At 49.0% G+C, this 19579-nt stretch overlaps 1 protein-coding gene across 3 annotated transcripts in view; it reads right to left on the bottom strand.

The window, feature by feature from the left end:
• Window positions 1-19579, bottom strand: part of TBC1D22A (TBC1 domain family member 22A) — a 318315-nt gene that overhangs the window by 191174 nt on the left and 107562 nt on the right. For all 3 annotated transcript variants that reach the window (XM_059937195.1, XM_059937194.1, XM_059937196.1), the window contains exons 6-7: window positions 16105-16233; window positions 11821-11883 (exon numbers count right to left, since the gene is read on the bottom strand). In XM_059937195.1, the coding sequence (XP_059793178.1) occupies window positions 11821-11883; window positions 16105-16233 (192 nt within the window). The remainder of the gene's footprint in view (window positions 1-11820; window positions 11884-16104; window positions 16234-19579) is intronic.

The following is a 19579-nucleotide window of genomic DNA, read 5'->3' as shown; positions in this document are numbered from 1 at the left end:
TGTCCTCGCCGCCGTCATAACGAGCTCTCCCCAGATCAGACACGGAGACCCTGACGGAGGAACAGCAACCCCGGCCCCAGCGCAGAGGGGCCTGTGCTGAGGGACTTCTACACCTGCATCAAACAACGGCACGGTTATTTTGCAAAGAATGAAGGCATCGAGCCATTTCTAAGCTTTTGCTCTCAGACTGGTTAAAAACAAAACAAAACAAAACATAAGCCACTGATTGTGCATCGCTTTCCCCAAGCAGGTGTCTTCAAACTGTAACATGCTTTAAGGGGTACGAGTCACACACAGGGTCCCCTGGGGTGTCTACCCTCGGAAGCGCCAGAGGCCAGCGGGAAGCACACTCGTTCCTCCTGCCCCGCCCCCTTCCCCGGGTCCCATACGATTCTCCAGGGCCTCTGATACCGAGTCTCAGCTACAACGACAGAGAGGAACCTCACAAAGGACACCCACTCCTCCTTCGCCACCCAGGCCACCTCACCAAGCGGGCACAGCCCCAGGAGGGCCGGCGTGGGGACAGCCGGCTCCAGCCCACTGCCGGGACGCCTGTCTCCAAGGGCCCCGACATGCCCGGATCCTCAGAGCAACTTCAGGCCCGGCTCAGAGGACAGACCAGAGGCCAGAGCTGCTCTGAGTCCCCCAAGACAAAGTGGGAAGAGGTGATGGGTCACTGACATCAGGGGTCAAAAGCCAGCAGCCCCGGGCCAGGACTCCAGACGGAGGGGCATAGGAGCCGGCAGCCGGAGCGCGGCGGGACCCTGGGATGGCACAGGCCGGGCGGGCCACGTGGCAGGAGCCCAGCCTGCACCCCCCCTGCAGCCCCCCTGCAAGGACGCGCCCCCTCTAGCCGGGGCCGCGGGGCTTCACCTCGCAGTCAGCCCAGCACCCCGGGCCCAGGGGAAAGGTGGCGGCAGAGGCAACCGGGCCACAGGTGCACCAGGGAGGGCTGCCGGCCAGCCGGGGGTGCGGGCCTCCTGCCCGCAAGGCGCCCGAAGGCCCAGGTCAGGAAGGAGAGGCTTCCCAGACCGTGAGCCGGCTGGCCTCAGCAGCTCGGTGTCCCCTCCAAACTCGTGTCCCCACAGACGGCCCTGCCTCCAGGTCATCCTCCCCAAGGCGACGCGCAGCGGGAGCAGGGTCGGCACCACACAAACGGATTCTGTGCCCCAGGGCCTCCACCACATGCTGCCGAGGACGGAGCCCACCGCGGCCACCACGGGCCCAGCAGTCGGCCACTGGCGCTTCTTCAGGGGCCACGGTCCCCACGACTCCGTATGTCCAAAATCCAGGTATTTTATTAACAGCCGTCACAGGAAAGGTGAAAACAATGCATTCACTTGCACAAGACTATTAGCAGAAGCAGGGGAGTTCAAGAAATAACAGACACGGAGAGGGGGTCAGATCTGTCACAGCACATTAACTCACATTTAAATGAATGTGCTGTGGGTTTAAGTAGCGGTATTATCTGCCAATAAAGAAAGGATGCCCTCCGTGTGTGGATGTGTTTAATGAAAACACAGAACGATCCAAGACAGCTCTAGCAATGAATACTCACTGGTTATTATTCGGTCTTAAAGTTCTGTTGACATTCCTGACACTCCTATCTTTATTAGAGAGAAGGAATTCATTAAAAGTCGTTCAAACTTTAAACTCTTCCTGAAGTATCTTTTCTACAGAGCAATTTATACTCAACGACAATAATAAAAATACTTGCTACTATTACCATCAGGGCTAAAAAAAAAGATGCAAATGCTACAGGCATCCCCAGTTTGCTTGCCCAACTTCAGAAACCTGAGCGCCGTGCCAGGTTTTTCCTAAAAAACTCCAGCGTTCTCCCACAGAGGGCTCTGGGGAGGGGCTCAGGAGGCCCCCTCCTGGCAGCTCTTTCTGTCCTCACTGTGTAAACCTTATCACAGGCCCTCCACGTGCCTCCAAGGCAGGACCAGGATGCCGGCAACTCAGGGCACTCGGGAAGCTGAGATGTTTTGTATTCTAAGAAGTGAAATACATTGAAATTGAAAATGTCGCTGTGCTCAGGATTACTTAGGAAAAAAATCTGATTTCAGAAATGTGAAAACATCATAATTCTACCATACGCATCGGCAACGCGACTTCACAGCGTACAGAGCACCGTGGAGTTACTTTCTACGAGAGGAGCTGCAAGATATACAGCTCTGTTGAGAAGATCTGTGGGATTTATATCTCCCGAAATCCAGGAGCCGTGTGGGCTCAGAAAGAAAGAGATATTTACAACACAAGTGCTTGCAACAGGATTCAGGGAACCTTCCCCCGTACGAATTATAACATCTGATGAATGAAACAAGAATAACAGTCTATAACAAATCTAAAATATAGATTAATAGGCACCCAGATATCACATAAAGTATACACTGAATATAGGTTTACAACACAATTAATAATGCAGCACTCTCTGAAGCAAGCAACAACGCCACGTTTGGTGTGTGAATTACTCCACCTTCACCTCCTTCAAATGTGGGGATTTACATCCCACATTTTGTGCTCAAGCCAGTTGTCTTGATAGGTTAGCAAAGCACAGATGTTTCATCACACTCAAAACTGAAGTACAGAAAAGAAACAACACCTTCAAACAAAACATCACAGTGTCACACACGTCACCAGACCAAATATTCGGCACAGCTGATGGGACAACATATCAAAGCACAACTGAGGAATCAGACACTGGTCAGAGGGCACTTTTCCATTTAAAGAGAGGCCAGGCTTCCCCTCCTGGCGGTTCGGCACATGAGATGTTAACACACTTAATCCCATGAGGCAGTAAAAAAAATCCATCCTGACCAATTTGGATTTATTTCGGGAATGTACAGTCACCTCGATACTAGGAAGCCCACTGATAAAATCTACCATATCAACAGAATAAAGGAGCAAAGACCTAGTCTCCTCTCAGATGACACGATGACACGTGGGAAAGGACATGATGAATCTCAACAGTAATTTACGATTTTAAAACTATGAGAAAAGCAAGGCACCATCCTTAACATAAGGTATCTATAAAATCTACAGTAAATATCCTAAGTCAAAGAAGAAATGTTAGTGGCAAGACGAGAATAAAGACACAGACCTACAAGAGAATGGACTTGAGGATATGGGGAGGGGGAAGGGTAAGCTGGGACAAAGTGAGAGAGTGGCATGGACATATATACACTACCAAACGTGAAATAGATAGCTAGTGGGAAGCAACCGCATAGCACAGGGAGATCAGCTCGGTGCTTTGCGACCACCTAGAGGGGTGGGATAGGGAGGGTGGGAGGGAGGGAGATGCAAGAGGGAAGAGATATGGGAACATATGTATATGTATAACTGATTCACTTTGTTATAAAGCAGAAACTAACACACCATTGTAAAGCAATTATACTCCAATAAAGATGTTAAAAAGAACCATAAAAAAAAAAAAGAAGAAATGTTAAAAGACTTCTTTAGAATCGGAATGACACCAGGATTCCTGCTTTCACTACTAATATTCAATACTGTAGTGGAAGTCTTGGCCAGCAGGGAAAAAAAAAAAAGCCAAGCATGTATATACAGAACAGAAAGAAAAAAACGAAACTATCATTATTCATAAGTAATATGATTAACTTCTTTCAAAACTCAAATACATCTACACACAAAATACCAGAATTGATGAAAGAGATTAGTAAGTTTGCCAGAAACAAAATTAACTTACAAAGGTCAACTGCATTTCCATATACTGTCAATAAAAAATTAGACAACACCACTAAAAATTTTAAAAACGCTATTTGCTTAAAATGTGTCTATGAATAAATTTAGTAAGTTGTGTAATATATTTAAGGAGGTACGGTTGTTTAGAAGATCAGAAGAACTAAATGCAAAAACAAAGTGTTAATTTTCTCCAACTGTTCAACAGATTCTATGTAATTTCTGAGATTTCTATGAAATACAACGATTTTAAATTTACCTCCAAAAGCAAAAGGTCATGAGTAGCCCAGAAACAAGAACCAGTCCTGGGTGGCCTGTCCTACCAGACATCAAGACCATGTAACCAAGACAGGATGAAGGGGGCACAGGGGTGGGTGGACAGACCAGGGGAAGAGATGACAGCCCAGAACGAGCCCACACACAGCTGCTGTATGATAGCTCATGAGGGCAAGGGGCACAACCACTCATCCACGTGGGGGATTTTAAAAGAAATGGGGCTGCTGTGTCAAACTCCGTGCAAAGTCAATCCCAAATGGATTATGGTCCTAAAGGTAAAAGGCAAAACTCTAAAATTCTTAGAATATAAGATTTCTTTGAAATCGTGAGGTTGGAAAGGATGTCTCAGTACACAAAAAGGCCTAATCATAAAGGAAAAGACTGCTGAACTGCCTTTGTTAAATTAGGAATTGCTGTTCACACCAACTAGAGTGAAAAAACAACCTACTAATTAAAAGAAGATATATGTATCCGTATGTTTCCAAAAAAGAATTAGTATCCAGATTATATTAGGAACTCCTACAAATCAGGAGGATAAACTAACAAACAGAAAGATGCAATAGAAATAGGGGCAGAAGCATTTCACAAGAGAGGAAATCAAATGGCCTAAGAAACCTAAGAAAAAATACTTAACGTGATCAGCAGTGAAGAGATCGGAAGTGAACAGCGCCCTGAGACCCAGGCAGTCAGGGAGCCTTTCGGCTTCACAGCTCCCAGGGCAGGGGAGGGGGCGGCACTGCGCACTCGCCACCGGCCCCTGGGGCCACTCCCTGGTACACCCCCCAGAGAAACCCTCAGACCTGTGCGCAGGGACTCAGAATGCTCACGGCACCATTCTGAGAAAAAGCACAAGAACGAACATAACCCAGACGCTTATCAACACTGGACCGGATCAATAAACCACAGAACACAGGAGGGAATACTACACAGCAGTGAAAATGAACTACACGACAAGCATCGGTGGATGGAGCTTAGAACCTTAACCCTGTAATATAAAGAGTGATGGCAAATGAGTACAGACAGCACAGTTCCACTAAAAAAAAAGATTAAAAACAGGCGAAACACACACACACACACACACACACACATAAACTCATGTCATAAAACTATACAGAAACGCAAGAGAATAATTAACCAAAGTTCAAGGGAACAGTTACTTGTTGGGGGACAGGGACACATCTGCAGAGGGACAGAGAAGGGACCTCAATGACGCTAGTCTGGCTCTATTTCTTCAGCCTGACAGTGGGTATGTGGAAGCTAATTTTTAATTTCTTCTTTAAATTGGACATATATATTAAAGAAATCTTTCTGCTCTGACATATTTTACCATAAAACCAAAAGGAGAAAAAAAGGAAAGATCTATGGATTAGATCCCCAAAATATATACCAGAAGAGTTTAATGAACTGATTCTATAACAAATATGTATCTCTCAGGCTCTCACAAATGCATCCTCGCCTCTGAAGAAAAAAAAAAAAAAAAAGATGAATTATGAGACCGAACAAAGAGAGGAGGAGAAAGAAGACGCGGACTCGTGGAGCACTGAGTCCGGTGCAGAACGCTCACACCGGGAGGAGGGCATGTTTAACGCATGCGTCCCGCCAACATCTGCCAAGCGCTCACCATGCTACATGCCAGGTCCCAGGAGAAGAAAGACCCAGGCCATGCCCGGGGAGCTTGCAGTGTGAGAAGAGACAGCCACAGCCAGAATCCCAGCAAGACAGCTGACTCACCCACCCAAGCCCACCAATGTCCGTTAGGCACCAGAGGGGGCCATCACCAGCGTGGAGGCTGGTCGAGTCTAAGGGGACAGAGACACGTGACAACACGCGGGAAACACGTGGGCGTGGTGGCGGCCAGGGCAGGAAAGGGGGTGCTGGCAAGCTCGGGGGGCTGCCGAGCAGAGTAGGCTGGGGAGGGGCCCCCAGGCAGAGGAACGGCACATGCAAATGCCAAAACCCTCTTCAGTTTGGCCCGGATCCTCGTGGACAGAGGCAACGCCTGCTCCTCGGAAGCGGGCTTCCTCCCGTCCACCGCGGGGCCCACGCTTCTCCACGCAAAGGCTCTGGTCGGGAAGTCTGTCTACAGAAAGTTCACAGTCGGGGAAGGAGTCCAGCATGAACACATCTGTGCTCCACTGGCACCTGCCTCCTGGAAAATGACCATCCTTCAGGGCCACGGAAAACTCATCACACCAACTGGAAGAAGGGTACATAGATAACGTGTTTAAAAGGCCTGCGTGTTTCATTATCCTCTGTGTCTGTTTAAATGTAATGAGACATCACTTCTCCACGGCTAATTGGAAAAAGCATCTACTTTCCCTAATTTGTGAAACTGCTCTAAGAAGCAGATGACCAGAGGGCAGATAATATAACAATTACGGAGGAGAAGTGACCCGGTAGATGATGAACTTATCAAGTGAAAAGGCCCAGCTGCGAAATCTGAAAGAGCTTCTTCCCATGAGCTCCCTGCACTAATCGCAGGGGCCAGAGGGCCTCGGGTCACAATCCGTATTCTCCCAAGTAATAGGTTGAGTTTATTCAACGGCGGACAGAGGATAAAAAGAGCAAGTGGCAAAAAAGTTACGAATTTTACTTTCAAACAACAGCGTTGGATAAAAAGATGAATTACTGGTTTCAACAAAATCTCCGAAGTCCCGTGAGGCTCCAGGCAGTGCCCCAGGCACCCAAGCCATGGCCCTGCTCCCAGGGGGCTGACATACAGGAGGAGTGAGACCTCATCAACAGGAAGACAAATCCGATCGGATAACAAGCGCCTTGAGACATACAAAGTGGGAGTGAAAGTGCGGGAGAGGGGCTGGGACACCAGCCAGGGTCGCTGGGAACAGCGTCTCCGAACCAGACATCTGAGGTCACAGGTGAGAGGAGGAGGAATCCAGACAGCTGTTCACGAAACAAGTACTTGCGCACAGCTGCTCTGTGCCGTGCGCCGCTTGAGGCACATGCGTTAGGACTGCAAACGAGACAGACAGAAGGTCTGCTCAGATGCAGCGGAGACAGAAGAGCAGAGCACAGGCGGCGGGGGGCAGCCCCAACCCAGGAGCAGCTGGGCCCCATGTCCCAGGTCCCTGGGGAGGTCAGGCGGAGCAGCCTCCAGTGGTTACCCCAGGAGGTCCTACCTCTGCCAAGACCCTCCCGCCATTGGTGGCCTCTACGTCCGGCTGGGCTTCCTTCAGATGGGGATTTCCAGGCTCCACCCCAGGAGTCTGACTCAGAAGGTCCACGGGAGGCCAGGGAACAGGCAGGCTAAAGGTTTTTCAAGCAATTAAATGAGTGAAAAATGGAACAGACACTTCACCAAAGAAGATCTGAGCGTGACAAATCATCATATGAAAGGACGCTCAACATCCACAGTCAATAGACAAATGCAAATTGTAATCCCGTAATATCCCACGACACACCTGTTTTTTAAAATAGCTAAAATTAAAAAGACTGGCAAATCCCAAGAACTGACAAGGATGTGGAGCAACTAGGCGTCTCAAGCATGGCGAACTGGCACGGCCACCCTGGAAAAGGGTTTGGCAGTTTCTTATAAAGTGTGTAAACATACCATACGGCCCAGCAACTCCACGCCTAGGCACTTACCAGAGAGGGGAAAACACAGATGCCTTCCCTAGATCTATACATGAAGGTTTAGAGCAAATGTACTTTGTAATGGCCCAGAGTTGGAAAGGACCCCAGTACCCATCAACTGGTGACTGGGCACACACATCCCCGGAAGACGGCCCTGCTCGGTGGTGCCGTGGACAGCAGGGGTGAACGTCCACGCCCTGTCCAGGTCAGGCGAGCCACTCACTAAGTCTGTAAGCTGTATGATTCCCTTTCTGTGAAATGCTTTAAAAGCAAAACTCTAGGGATAGAAAGCAGATCAGCAATTGCCAGGGGCAGGGGGAGGGGATGGGAGACTGACTACAAAGGGACATGAGGGGACTTTTCAGGGCGACAGAAGCATCCACACCATGATTCCAGTGGCTGCTACATTCCTACACACAGGTGTCAAAACTAATCTAACTGTATGCTTAACACAGGTGAATTCTCCTGTGTGTCAATTAGCCGTCAATAATGCTGACAGGAGAAAAGGAGGACGGGGGGCAGAAGGAGGGGAAGGGGAAGGGGGGGAGGAAAAGACATCCAGAGCAGAAGTGGGCATCACCTGTTGAACGAATAAACCGAAGCACGGACAGACTGGGGGAAACGCTTACGGCAGAAACCCTTCTTCCCGAGTCATGAGAAGCCCAGACTTTACAGGGGCACAAGACCAGCGGAAATCAGAGTCACGTTTCCTGGTTCTGTACAGCCAAGGACAAGCACGTAGGATACAAGCCACAGCACTACAGCAGCTTCTCTCAGACACCTATGTTATGGGAGGGGCTGCTCTTCTCCCTCGTGTCTTGTGTCCTCTCATTCCTGCTGCTGGAATGCAAGCGTGACGGAGGGAGCCAGAGCCCCAACCTGGACCACGAAGAGAAAGCCAAGCACAGGGGAGGAGCCGATGCGCTGCCCATGACCTCCCCCGCGAGGGGGCAGCAGGCTCCCGGCCGGGGAAACCACTGCTGCCGTGGATCAGCCTCAGTGTGTCCAAGCCTAACCTCCGCGATGCCGCAAACCAGAACTTGACTTTGCCTGCTTCTAACGTGAGACCAACACTTCCAGAAGGTTTCCCCACACACACACAATCTGCCCCCCAGCCGGGCCCTGGGCAGGTCTGCAGCTCCGGGAGGAGTGCATGGGAGCCAAGGGAGGGGCCATGGGAGCTCCGCTGCCGGGGGCACCTCCATCGCCCTGAGAAGTCCCCTCGTGTCCCTTTGCTGTCAGTCTCCCGTCCCCTCCCCCTGCCCCTGGCAACTGCAGAGGCGCTTCCATTGGGATCGAGGTCCCAGCACATCACACACGAGCAGGCCAGCAGACACCAGCCGGCAGTGGCTGGATCCCGTCTCTGAAACCAGGAGCCCACAGGCTCAGCTCTACAAGGAGTCGTCAAGTGACAGGAAAAATACAACAGTGAAGATAAACCGAAAGTCACGTGGCAGACTCTATTTTCCACTAAAAAGAAAAATACGTTAAAATGAGGTTATAATATGTCATCTCTTGTTTTCCAGATATAAGCACAACTGTTGAAAAGGACAATCAAAGAGAAGTACCTCAAAATGACTACTTCTGTGGAAAACTAATTTTCTCCTTTTGTGTTCTGTAATCTAAAGCACTTTGGCTTTAATAATCCTGGATTTCTTTTTAACAAACTTCCTGCACAGACAAGAGATATCCAAGTTTAAAAGTGCATTTACTGGAGCAATCAAGATGCAAAACAAACATTCATAACAATAAGAAAATTCAATTTTAAAGAGATGCCACTTATAATAGCAACAAAAAATATGACAACTAAGAATAAATCTAATAAAATGTACACAGGACCTATTATGAAACAACTTCTAAAACTTCACTGAAAGGCATTAAAGAATGGCCTAAAAAATGGGGAATTAGCACGTTCATGAAAATGAAGACTAAATTTCATAGAGATGTCAGTTCTCCCAAATTGACCTATAGATTCTGTGCAATTCCAATCTTAAGTCAAACAGACATTAAAAACCAATAAGCGTGGAATCTAAAAAATACAACAAACTAGTAAATATAACAAAAAAGAAGCTAACTCGCGGATATAGAGAACAAACTAATGGTTACCAGTGGGGAGAGGGACTATAGGGGAGAGGTTTAAGAGGTACAAACTATTAGGTATAAAATAAGCTACAAGGACATATTGTACAACACAGGGAATATAGCCAGTATTTTATAACTATAAATGGAGTAAAAATTATGAATCACTATATTGTACACCTGTGATATATAATACTGTACATCAACTATACTTCAATTAAAAAAAAAAAAAAAGAGAGAGAGAGAGGGACTTCCCTGGTGACCCAGTGGTAAAGAATCCGCCTTCCAATGCAGGCAACGTGGGTTCGATCCCTGGTCAGGGAACTAAGATCCCACATGGCGCGGGGCAACAAAGCCTGCACTCCACAACTACTGAGCTGGCGTGCCTCAACGAGAGAGCCCACGTGCCGCAAACTACAGAGCCCACACACTCTGGAGCCTGTGCACCACAACTAGAGAGAGAAGACCCGCACGCCACAACTAGAGAGAAGCCCGAGTGCCGCAACTAGAGAGAAACCTGAGCAGACCACACACCGTAACAAAAAGATTCTGTGTGCCGCAGCTAAGACCCAACAAACACAGCCAAAAAGAAATAAGGAAAATAAATAAATATTAAAAAAAAAAAGAGAGAGAGAGAGAAAACCTTGGCCCCCTGACTCTGGGACTTACGTGGAAGAGCAAAGCCTTAAGATGACCTGATCACTTTTGAAGAGGAAGAGGGGGTGTGAACACCTCCTACCAAATACTGAGACTTAGGGTGAAGCTGAATGAATGAAGGTAACTCGAATACTGGGACAAAACAGAGACCAGATCTCCACGAATGTGAAAATGGCATGAACAGAGGGACACTGCAAACGTGGGGAGACAAGCTGGACTGGCCACCATGGGAGAACGTTCAACTGGATTCCCACCTCACAGCACACACAGCCATCGGATACAGATGAATTAAAACAGGTGTGAATGCTAACACTTCAGAACTTTGAGGTGAAAATAAGGGAGGGAGAACGGCTTGAGGATGTCTGGGTAGGAAAAGATCTCCTCAGGAAGCTAACCCTAATAGAAGAGATGGGTAAGTTCAACGCCACGAAAACTGAGAACTTCTGATCGTGACAGCCATCAAGAAGAAAGTGTCAGAAACAAGCCACAGAGTGGGAGGAGGAATCTGCCATATACCAACTGCAAAGAATTAGAATCCCTAATATATAAAGATCAACAACCAACAAACAATTAGATCAACCACCCAAGAAATCAGGCAAAGGTGGGAACAAGCATTTCCCAGAAGGGGGACACAGAAGCACATAAATACACGAAGAGATGCTTACTCCACGGGTGATGAGAGAAAGGAAAATGAAGAATGCCCACCAGAGACAGAACTTGAGAAGCCTGGCAACACCCAGACCTGGCAGGGGTGTGAGCACCAGGACGGCTGGCCCTCTACAGGGGAGAGCTGAATCAGGACAACCCACTGGAGAGCGTCCTGACGTCATCTGGAAAGTTTAACAGGCTGACAGCCAACCTTGCAACAATCTTCCTTCTTCGTAAATGCTCTTGAGAAATCCCCGCCAGGGGGCACCTGCATGACTGTACATGAAGCTTCCAGGCAACACTGTTCCCAATAGCAAACCCCAGAAACAACCCAAATGTCCACCAACAGGAAAAAAGGCAACAGAAAGTGTGGAATATTTAAATAACAACTAGACACAGAGATTAGCTGAATCTAAGAAAATAATGTAGATGAAAAAAGCCAAGTTGCAGAGACTAGACTACACAGAGGAATGATCCGGCTGCAGAACACGGCTTTCCCAGTGTCACATGACATGTATTAAAGGCGTGAAGAATCACAGATACAGGTCAGGAGACAGGTCATCTCCTGGGGAGGGGCCTGGAGACGAGTGAGAACAGCAGGTGGCTTCCACACTATCAGTCTCACTCGAGTGGGCTTCTCGGTCCTAAACTGGGTGGTGGACTCGTGAGTGTCAACTACATACACAACTCCAACTACGTTCTTTTGTACACACAAGTACTGCGCAATAAAAATATTTAAAGAACAGTTAGCAATTCCGGTTGGCGATTCTGTCCCCAGGGGCCATCCCCACACCTGCCGTGGGTGGAGCCACTAGGACGGTGGGCACCCATCTCCCTCCAAGAAGGGAGCTTCCGGATCCCAGCTCTTACCTCTGTCACTTTGGGTTGCAGTATTAATGCTTCAGGACTCATTCGAGGGATGTCTATGTGGATCTGCAGATGGAGGAGAAAGACACACGTATTTTAAAAGATGACGAACATCATGACAGGCATTATGATTAAAGGGCGATCCTTAATAACAGCAACGGATTTGCTCTGGGTCTCGGTCTGCTCCCTCTGAGGAGACAAATTCTGTGTCACGTGTTCTCCCGAGGAGGAGAGGCAGGTTCCGTCTGCCTGAGTCCCCCCCTCCGCCCCCATCCTAGCGCGACAGGCTTGTTCCACGCTTTCCAACCCAACAGTGGCAGCTGCGTGATTAGGAACAGAGCAGGCCCTCGGCTATTTAGTAACAGGATCCATAGCAATTAGCAAACATTGATTTCCAGCCTCTGACACGGGGAGCGATTCAAGCATATCAACAGTGTACAAGTGTTCAACTGTGACAGCTTCTTCTTCGAACCCCGGCCACAGTTTTCTCCACTTTACAAAATCCTTGGGGGACCCAGGGCACTTTTCAGAGGACGCATTTAAAAACCTCTGGTAAAACCAGCTGATCCCCGCCTGACCACCATCCGACACGAGAGACGTAACAGAGTTCCCCGCACCGCAGGGCAGCACACCTGCGGGTTCAAGACGCAACCAAATAAGATCGCTCGGGGCTTGAGCTGGCATCCAGGCCGGCCCCCAACACCCTACACGAGCACCCCACAGTGGCCAACGCTATCACCATCCCCATCCAACCCAGGAAAACGGCCCAAACAGGCCGAGGGAAGACGTGCACATCTGCACGCCGCGGGGAGCCTACGATGCAGGTTCATCCCCCGTCCTTGCCCGTGACCACGAGGGTTCTGAGACCCAAGGGCCTGCGAGTCTCCTCACTCTGCCTCGCCAGCACCGTGGCCTTGGGCCCCTCACCAGGCTCTGGGGCTCAGCATCCTCGCCTGTTAGACACCTGCCACGTCCCTCGAAGGGCTGGCTACTGGGGAAGAGCCAACAAGAAGGTGGATCGACAGCCCCCAGCGCTCCATCAGCTGCACGGCTCGGAGACGTGGGAATCGTTCTCGCACTCACAGGTTCCCGCCTTGAACTCTTCCCTCGGGGGAGAGCCTGGAAATCAGCTGCCCGTCAGCAGTACCAAGGGAGGGGATGAGATTGCCCAGGGTAAGAACTGGGCCAGGGGCCAGGGGCCAGCAGACTAAGTGCTGAGGGAGCGTGGACGATGAGGCAGCAGGGAGGGTGAGAAGGACAGTTAGAGAGGAGAGGAGATGGCGTCAGAGAAGACAAGAAATAACCCTTCTCCAACCCACTGAGCAACGCGGGGAGGGATCTAGCAAGCTGAGGGGAGGAGACCTGGAGGGGGGAGGAGGAGGAGGGGCAGAGGGAGGGAGAGGACAAGGAGGAGGGAACATTCCAGTCTGGTGGGGTCGGAAGGCTGCAGCTGGCCACTAGCAGGAGCCCAGAACCTTCTCACCCGCTTGACCAGGGCGTCCCCTAGGGTCACCCTCAGAGCACTGATCCCCTGCCATCAGAGCCACGTGGGCACACGTCTGTCCCCGGCACGCTGCGGGCCAGCACAGCCCATGTAACAGAAGAGCTGCCCGTCACGCGCCTGCTGGGGGACAGGACGGTGCACTCCAGCACCGGCTCTGTGTGCCCCGCCCCCCCCACAGGACTGAGCCGCTCGGGCGGCTGCGAAGTCTGCAGAACCCGCAGCGCAGGGAGGACACACAGATGAACCTTTAGTTCTGACCGACTCTGTGTGCTTTGGACGGGACATCTTCCCCCGAAGAGTAAACACAGAACTCAAATGAACAGAGGACAGAAGAGGGACAGGGAAGCAGACAGGGGACCCTGGCCTCCTGCGGCCTCCCAGTGCTGTGGGAAGGCCGGGCCACACCCCTCGGGGCAGACGGCCGGCTAAGGTCAGCTCATGGGTCAAACACCGTGAGCGGGCAGCAGGGAGAGACCAGGGTGCCCAAGCCCCAAACCCAGGCCGGCTCCACCTTGACCTGAACAGAGCGCCTGAAACGGCCGCCCAGGACGGCCCAGGGCCCACCTCCAAGAGGCGTGTGTGCTCAGCACAAAGCAAGCAGGCCCACGGGAAACACTGCCACAGCTTACACTGTGCTCAATTACAGTAACGCAGGAACATTTGGGGGATTCACAGTAACGCAGGAGCTTTTTATTACCTATCACAGTAACTGAATAAAGATGTATGCAACCCGTTTTTAATTAACTTTCCCTTAAGAAATTCATAATAGAATGCAGCCTGGTAAATCTTGCTGATAGATGCTCGTGTCATCCTTTGGACGTCTTTTTCTGGAATAAAAAACACAGCAAAGGGACTTCCCTGGAGGAGTGGTTAAGAATCCGCCTGCCAATGCAGGGGACACGGGTTCGAGCCCTGGTCCAGGAAGATCCCACATGCCGCAGAGCAACTAAGCCCATGCGCCACAACTACTGAGCCTGCACTCTAGACCCCGCGAGCCACAACTACTGAAGCCCACGCGCCTAGAGCCCGTGCTCTGCAACAAGAGAAGCCACCGCAATGAGAAGCCCGCGCACCAAACTAAGAGAAGCCCCCGCTCACTGCAGCTAGAGGGAGCCCACGTGCAGCAACGAAGACCCAACACAGCCAAAAATAAATAAATAAATTTATTAAAAAAAAAAAAAACCACACACAGCAAAAATACATGCAACACAATACCGAATGTACCCATTCCCTAAAACCAGTGAAGTGGAAAAACAAACCAGGTAAGCTAGTATTTCCCTGATCCAATCCAAATGCAATCTGTATCACAAATCAGTTTCCCAGAGTGACGGGTGGCAGCATCGTGTGGCCTGGGAGCCGCCCAGGTGGGAGACAGAGGACAAGCCCCAGTGTGGGCAGCAGGGGCCAGAGGCAGAGAAGGCCCCGCCCTGGAAGGTGACGGAAGCGGGTCTCTGTCCCCATCTCCCTCGCCCCGTCCCCAAACAAGTCACTCTTCCTGCAGAGCTGCCACGTGTCTGTGTGGGGAAGATGCCTTCCAGCAATCCATTTAACTTAAAGAAACTGTGATTAGCAATCAGTGCTAAGGCCTGTCTTTGGACCTTTTTACAGCGCTACACCAAACTGACAAGGAGATGTGGGTATCCCACATCTGAGGGGGAAAAATTCGGCAACTCTCATTCACGTAGAGGTCGGGTTTCCAAGAGGAAATAATCAGTACTGACACGCATCAGGAAAATCAGAAGTTCATGTCAGAATACGAGGCAGTGCTACCAATTCCTAACCACCTTTTTGTTCAACTGCAGCACAAACCATTCTGAATTCTCACATATTGCAAAGACGATGAGAATTATAAAGGCTTCGAGCGATTCTAACAGCAAATTCTGGATACACCATGAACCGTAAATCAATTTTAAGTATCTTTCCCATCATGTGCACTGTCAACTGACTATTCAAGAAGCCATAATTATACCCATTTTGTATTAAACTAAATAGCAAACTTGTAAGCTGGCTACACCTCTGCTATGGACTGAACTGTGTCTCCAGAACCGAGCCGAGCAGCAAGGCTCTCCTCTACCTACATCACGCCCCTGACAGCAGCAGAGTGCAGCGCCCGCGGGGCCCAGGGGACTCACACGTCTGACCCGACCCAGACAAATGTCCGCTCCTGACCTTCTGGTCAGACGGCCGCTTGCTGAGTCACAAGACACCCTCCACCCAGGGCGGGGCGGGGGTCGGGGGGAGGATCTCAGTGCACGGCGAGGGGTCTGGGTTACCTGTTCTGTGGCTCCAATTAAGAGTACCCGTCCCACTCAGAGGCGAAGAACATACAAATCAATTTTCACTGCAGAGTAAAGGAGCTGCTACAGTGGAGGATTACTGGACTGAATGTCAGTATTATGACATAGTATGAGTGTGTTTCATGTTTGGTAATTGCAATCATTGTTGCTTTTGTTGTGGTCATCCATGTACAATGCTTGATGTCAGTCTATTTATCTCTTGTAAAAATAAAATACAGTGTGTGTGTGTGTGAAAAAAAAAACTATTCAATAAAATCAATACCCGTTCAAAAAAAAAAAAGAGTACCCTTCCCACTTTTGCAGAAGGAACTGGAGATGCGCAAGGTGCTAGTATCAGCGGGAATTCACCATTATTTGTTTTCAAGTTTATTTATTTACTAGAAGATAAAGACCTGTGACCCAATCAGGAACCTGCCAGATAAAGCATTTCCTCCAAGAAGGCAGACGCCACCGAGTAGTTCAAGTGACAAGAAAAAGTATCCCCACCTGTCTGTATGTATCCTGGTGAACTTCATCCGTCCTAGAATCATAATAGTGATCAATAAAAGCAAAATATTCTTTCTGTTTTCTTTGGAGAGTGGCTGGTCTTCGGTCTACGTTGGCAGGAAGGTAACCCTGCGTGAGAAAAAAACAAACAAGAAAAGTACATACGGTTAATGGTAGTTCCTGGAGTCTCTGTGAGAAGTTTGTAGTCAAAAGGCTCACATCTTAAACGAGCTTGGCGCTCTGAAATCTGACACAGAGGGGAGGACAAATGAGTTGTGAAGAAAGAGACACAAAGAAAAGCAGTGAGCTGAGCCCCAGGGAAGACCGCACTCCATGGGGGTCTGGGCTCAGGCATCTGCAGCCTCCACCGAGGTGATGGAACCTCACCTGCAGCCGCATAAGAGCGGGCCAGAGCCAGGGCAGCAGGCTGGCATTTACCGCGCTCATCTATAGCACAGCTGAGAGATGAAAGCCCCCTTCTCTAAATGCCTTGGACACCATGGAGAGCTCAGAAGTGTGTAGGCGCTACAATATACATGTGTGTGTACATACATGTGTGTATATGTGTGTCCACGTACACATATACACATATATATATACACACATACGTGCGTATGCTTGTGTGTGTGTTTGTGTGTGTACGCACACATATGTGTAAATTCTCATGCACATTTTCTCCTCTCTCCAAAGACTCCTGGGCTCTGGCAGCCGCAGGCCCAATACAGACTCAGAAAGGGTCCAGCAGGCAGCAAAGGGTGGCCATGAAGAGCCCAGACTCCTGTCTTACATTTTCTACTTTTTCAGTCAACATTACCGCCACAACAGAGATAAAATAGAAGGTGCCTCTTTTCAGGAAACGGTTCCATGACATTTGACAAAGGCGTACAGCTGTGTGACTACTGCCCCCATGAAGACTGCAGCAGTGTCTTCGCCCCAAAACTGCCCCAGTGCCCTCTGCGGTCCCCCCACCCCCTCCTCCCCACAGGTCGCGGCTGCCGCCCTAGAATCGCCCGTAAGTGGAATCATGGGTACCTGTGCCTGGGGGCAAGGTTTCCTTCACTCGGCCTGCTGGCTCTTTTTTAACTGAAGTATAGTTGACTTACAGTGTTGTGTTAATTTCTGCTGTACAGCAGTGACTCAGTTATACACCTATAGACATTTTTTTTTTATATTCTTTTCCATTATGGTTTATCCCAGGAGAATGGCTCTAGCTCCCGGTGCTCTACAGTAGGACCTTGTTGTTTATCCATTCTATATGTAATAGTTTGCATCTACCAACCCCAAACTCCCAGTCCTTCCCTCCCCGCCCCACTCTCCCTTGGCAACCACAAGTCTGATCTCTATGCCTGTGAGTTTGTTCCTGTTTTGTAGATAAGTTCATTTGTGCCATATTTTAGATTTCAATAGATGAATGGATAAAGAAACTGTGGTACATATATGCAATGGAATACAACTCAGCCATAAAAAAGAACGAAATAATGCCATTTACAGCAACGTGGTTGGACCTAGAGATGATCATACTAAGTGAAGTAAGTCAGAAAGGGAAAGACAAATACCGTATGATAGCCTGCTGTTTTTTGAGATCCTTTCAGGAACCAGCAGTGACCTCCTCTTTCTCCCCGGGTGGAATTTCCAGGGTATGGCTATTTACCCGTTTGTGAAGCCATTCACTCTTTGCTGATCATTTGAGTTGTTTCTAGTTTGGCGTTATTTTAAATAACGCTTGTTATAAATATTCTTGCACAAGATTTTTATGAATATACAGTTTGATTTCTCCTGGGTAAATACCTAGGAGCAGAGTTACTGGGTCATAATGTAGGTGTATGTTTAGTTTTCTAAGAAACTGCCGGATCCTTTCCCAGAAGGATGGTACCATTTTCCATCCCAACTAACAATGCCTGAGAATCTCAGACGTTCCACACCCTCCCTGACACTCAGTATTGTCAACCTCTAATATCAGTCACTCTGTTGACGGCTTTTAATTTCATTTCCCGAATGATTCATGATGTTGAGCATCTTTTCACAAAGCCCTCTGCCACTGCTTCTCTTCTCTGGCGAAACGTCTGTTCAAATCTTTTGCCCAGTTTTTTAATCAGTTGCTTGTCTTCTTAGTGAGTTTTATGAGTGCTGTATACATTCGAAACACGAGTCTTTTTGTCAAATATATGCACTGTGATTATATTCTCCTAGCCTCTGGCTTGCCTTTTTATGTCTCAAACAACAGAAGTTTCACATTTTCATGAAGTCCAATGGACAAAGTTTTTCTTTTATATTTAGTGGTCCTTGCGTCCCGTGTAAGAAGGGTTTTCTCCTTGCTTTCTTCCTAACATTCTAAAGCCTATCCCTCGAATGTCCCTCCTCATCCCTCGAGTGTCCCTTCAACGTCACTCCCTCCGGAGGCTGGACCTGACCCTCCAGGAGGCTGCTTACGCAGCGTCCCAGCAGCACCTGGCACGAGGCTCCACGGAGCCAGCCCCTCACTGTGCCAGCCACACGGCACGCACCCAAGTTTTCACTGAGTGCATTCACGTATGAGTGAAAAATGAACAAATACATCCCCTGCGGTGCTTTCTGAGTTTTAAAGCGTTTCCACATCCATAGTCAACGTCACCATGCTTACTGCTAAACATCTATGCCTCCTTTGTTCAAACAGAGCCCTGAAGAGCCTCTGGGAACTGCGTCTTCCTAGTCTCAACCCAAGTGCCACCTGAAGGTGGGTAATTCCCTTCCTTCAGGACAGGTCTTGATGGGCTAATAAGCTAAACAGCTACACCATCCCACCAGCCAGTGACCGACAGGCTCAGGGGTAAAGGGGGGACCCGATGCAGGCACAAAAGCCAGGCCTGGGGCCTTCTTTGCTGCTGCTTGTGAATCAGAGAGAATGTGCACAGTCTGGAGCTGCGGCAGCCACTCTGTGACCATGAGGGAGGACCACGAGCTGCAGGTCCACCACGAAGAGCTGACTTAAGAAGAGCTGCGCTCAGTTGCCTTGATGATGAAATCAACCTAAGTCCAGCCGCATCTTCTCAGCTGTGTGAGCATACGCATCCCCTTTATTTCTCTAAGGCATCTCCATAGCATTTGTTCTGTATCACAGATTACACACTCATGCACATTTGTTTTATCACATTTGGATCACACCATTTAAACTTTTTAATAAACATGTACTGAAATATAATGTGTGTGTGCACGTGTGCTCCCAAAAAGTGTGTGTGAATTATCATAGATTGAACCTGTCTCAGGGCCCTTTGGGAGCCTTCCAACCACTGACCCTTACCTCCTGATCTGGTGTCAGAGGTACCTCCCTGACTCCTGACACCTGGATAAATTCTGCCTATTTCTGAACTTTATATACATAGAACCTTTTTTTTTTTTTCCCTCGTTGCTTAAACTCAGCATTATGTTTGAAAAATTCATTCATTTTGTAACACAAAAACAGTAGTTAATTTTCACTCTTGTGGGACTTCGCTGGTGG

This window comes from Balaenoptera ricei, chromosome 10 (assembly GCF_028023285.1).
Source record: "Balaenoptera ricei isolate mBalRic1 chromosome 10, mBalRic1.hap2, whole genome shotgun sequence".
Classification (NCBI taxonomy): domain Eukaryota; kingdom Metazoa; phylum Chordata; class Mammalia; order Artiodactyla; family Balaenopteridae; genus Balaenoptera; species Balaenoptera ricei.
Note: the sequence above shows the minus strand (reverse complement) of the source record. Positions and strands in the feature narration are given on the sequence as shown.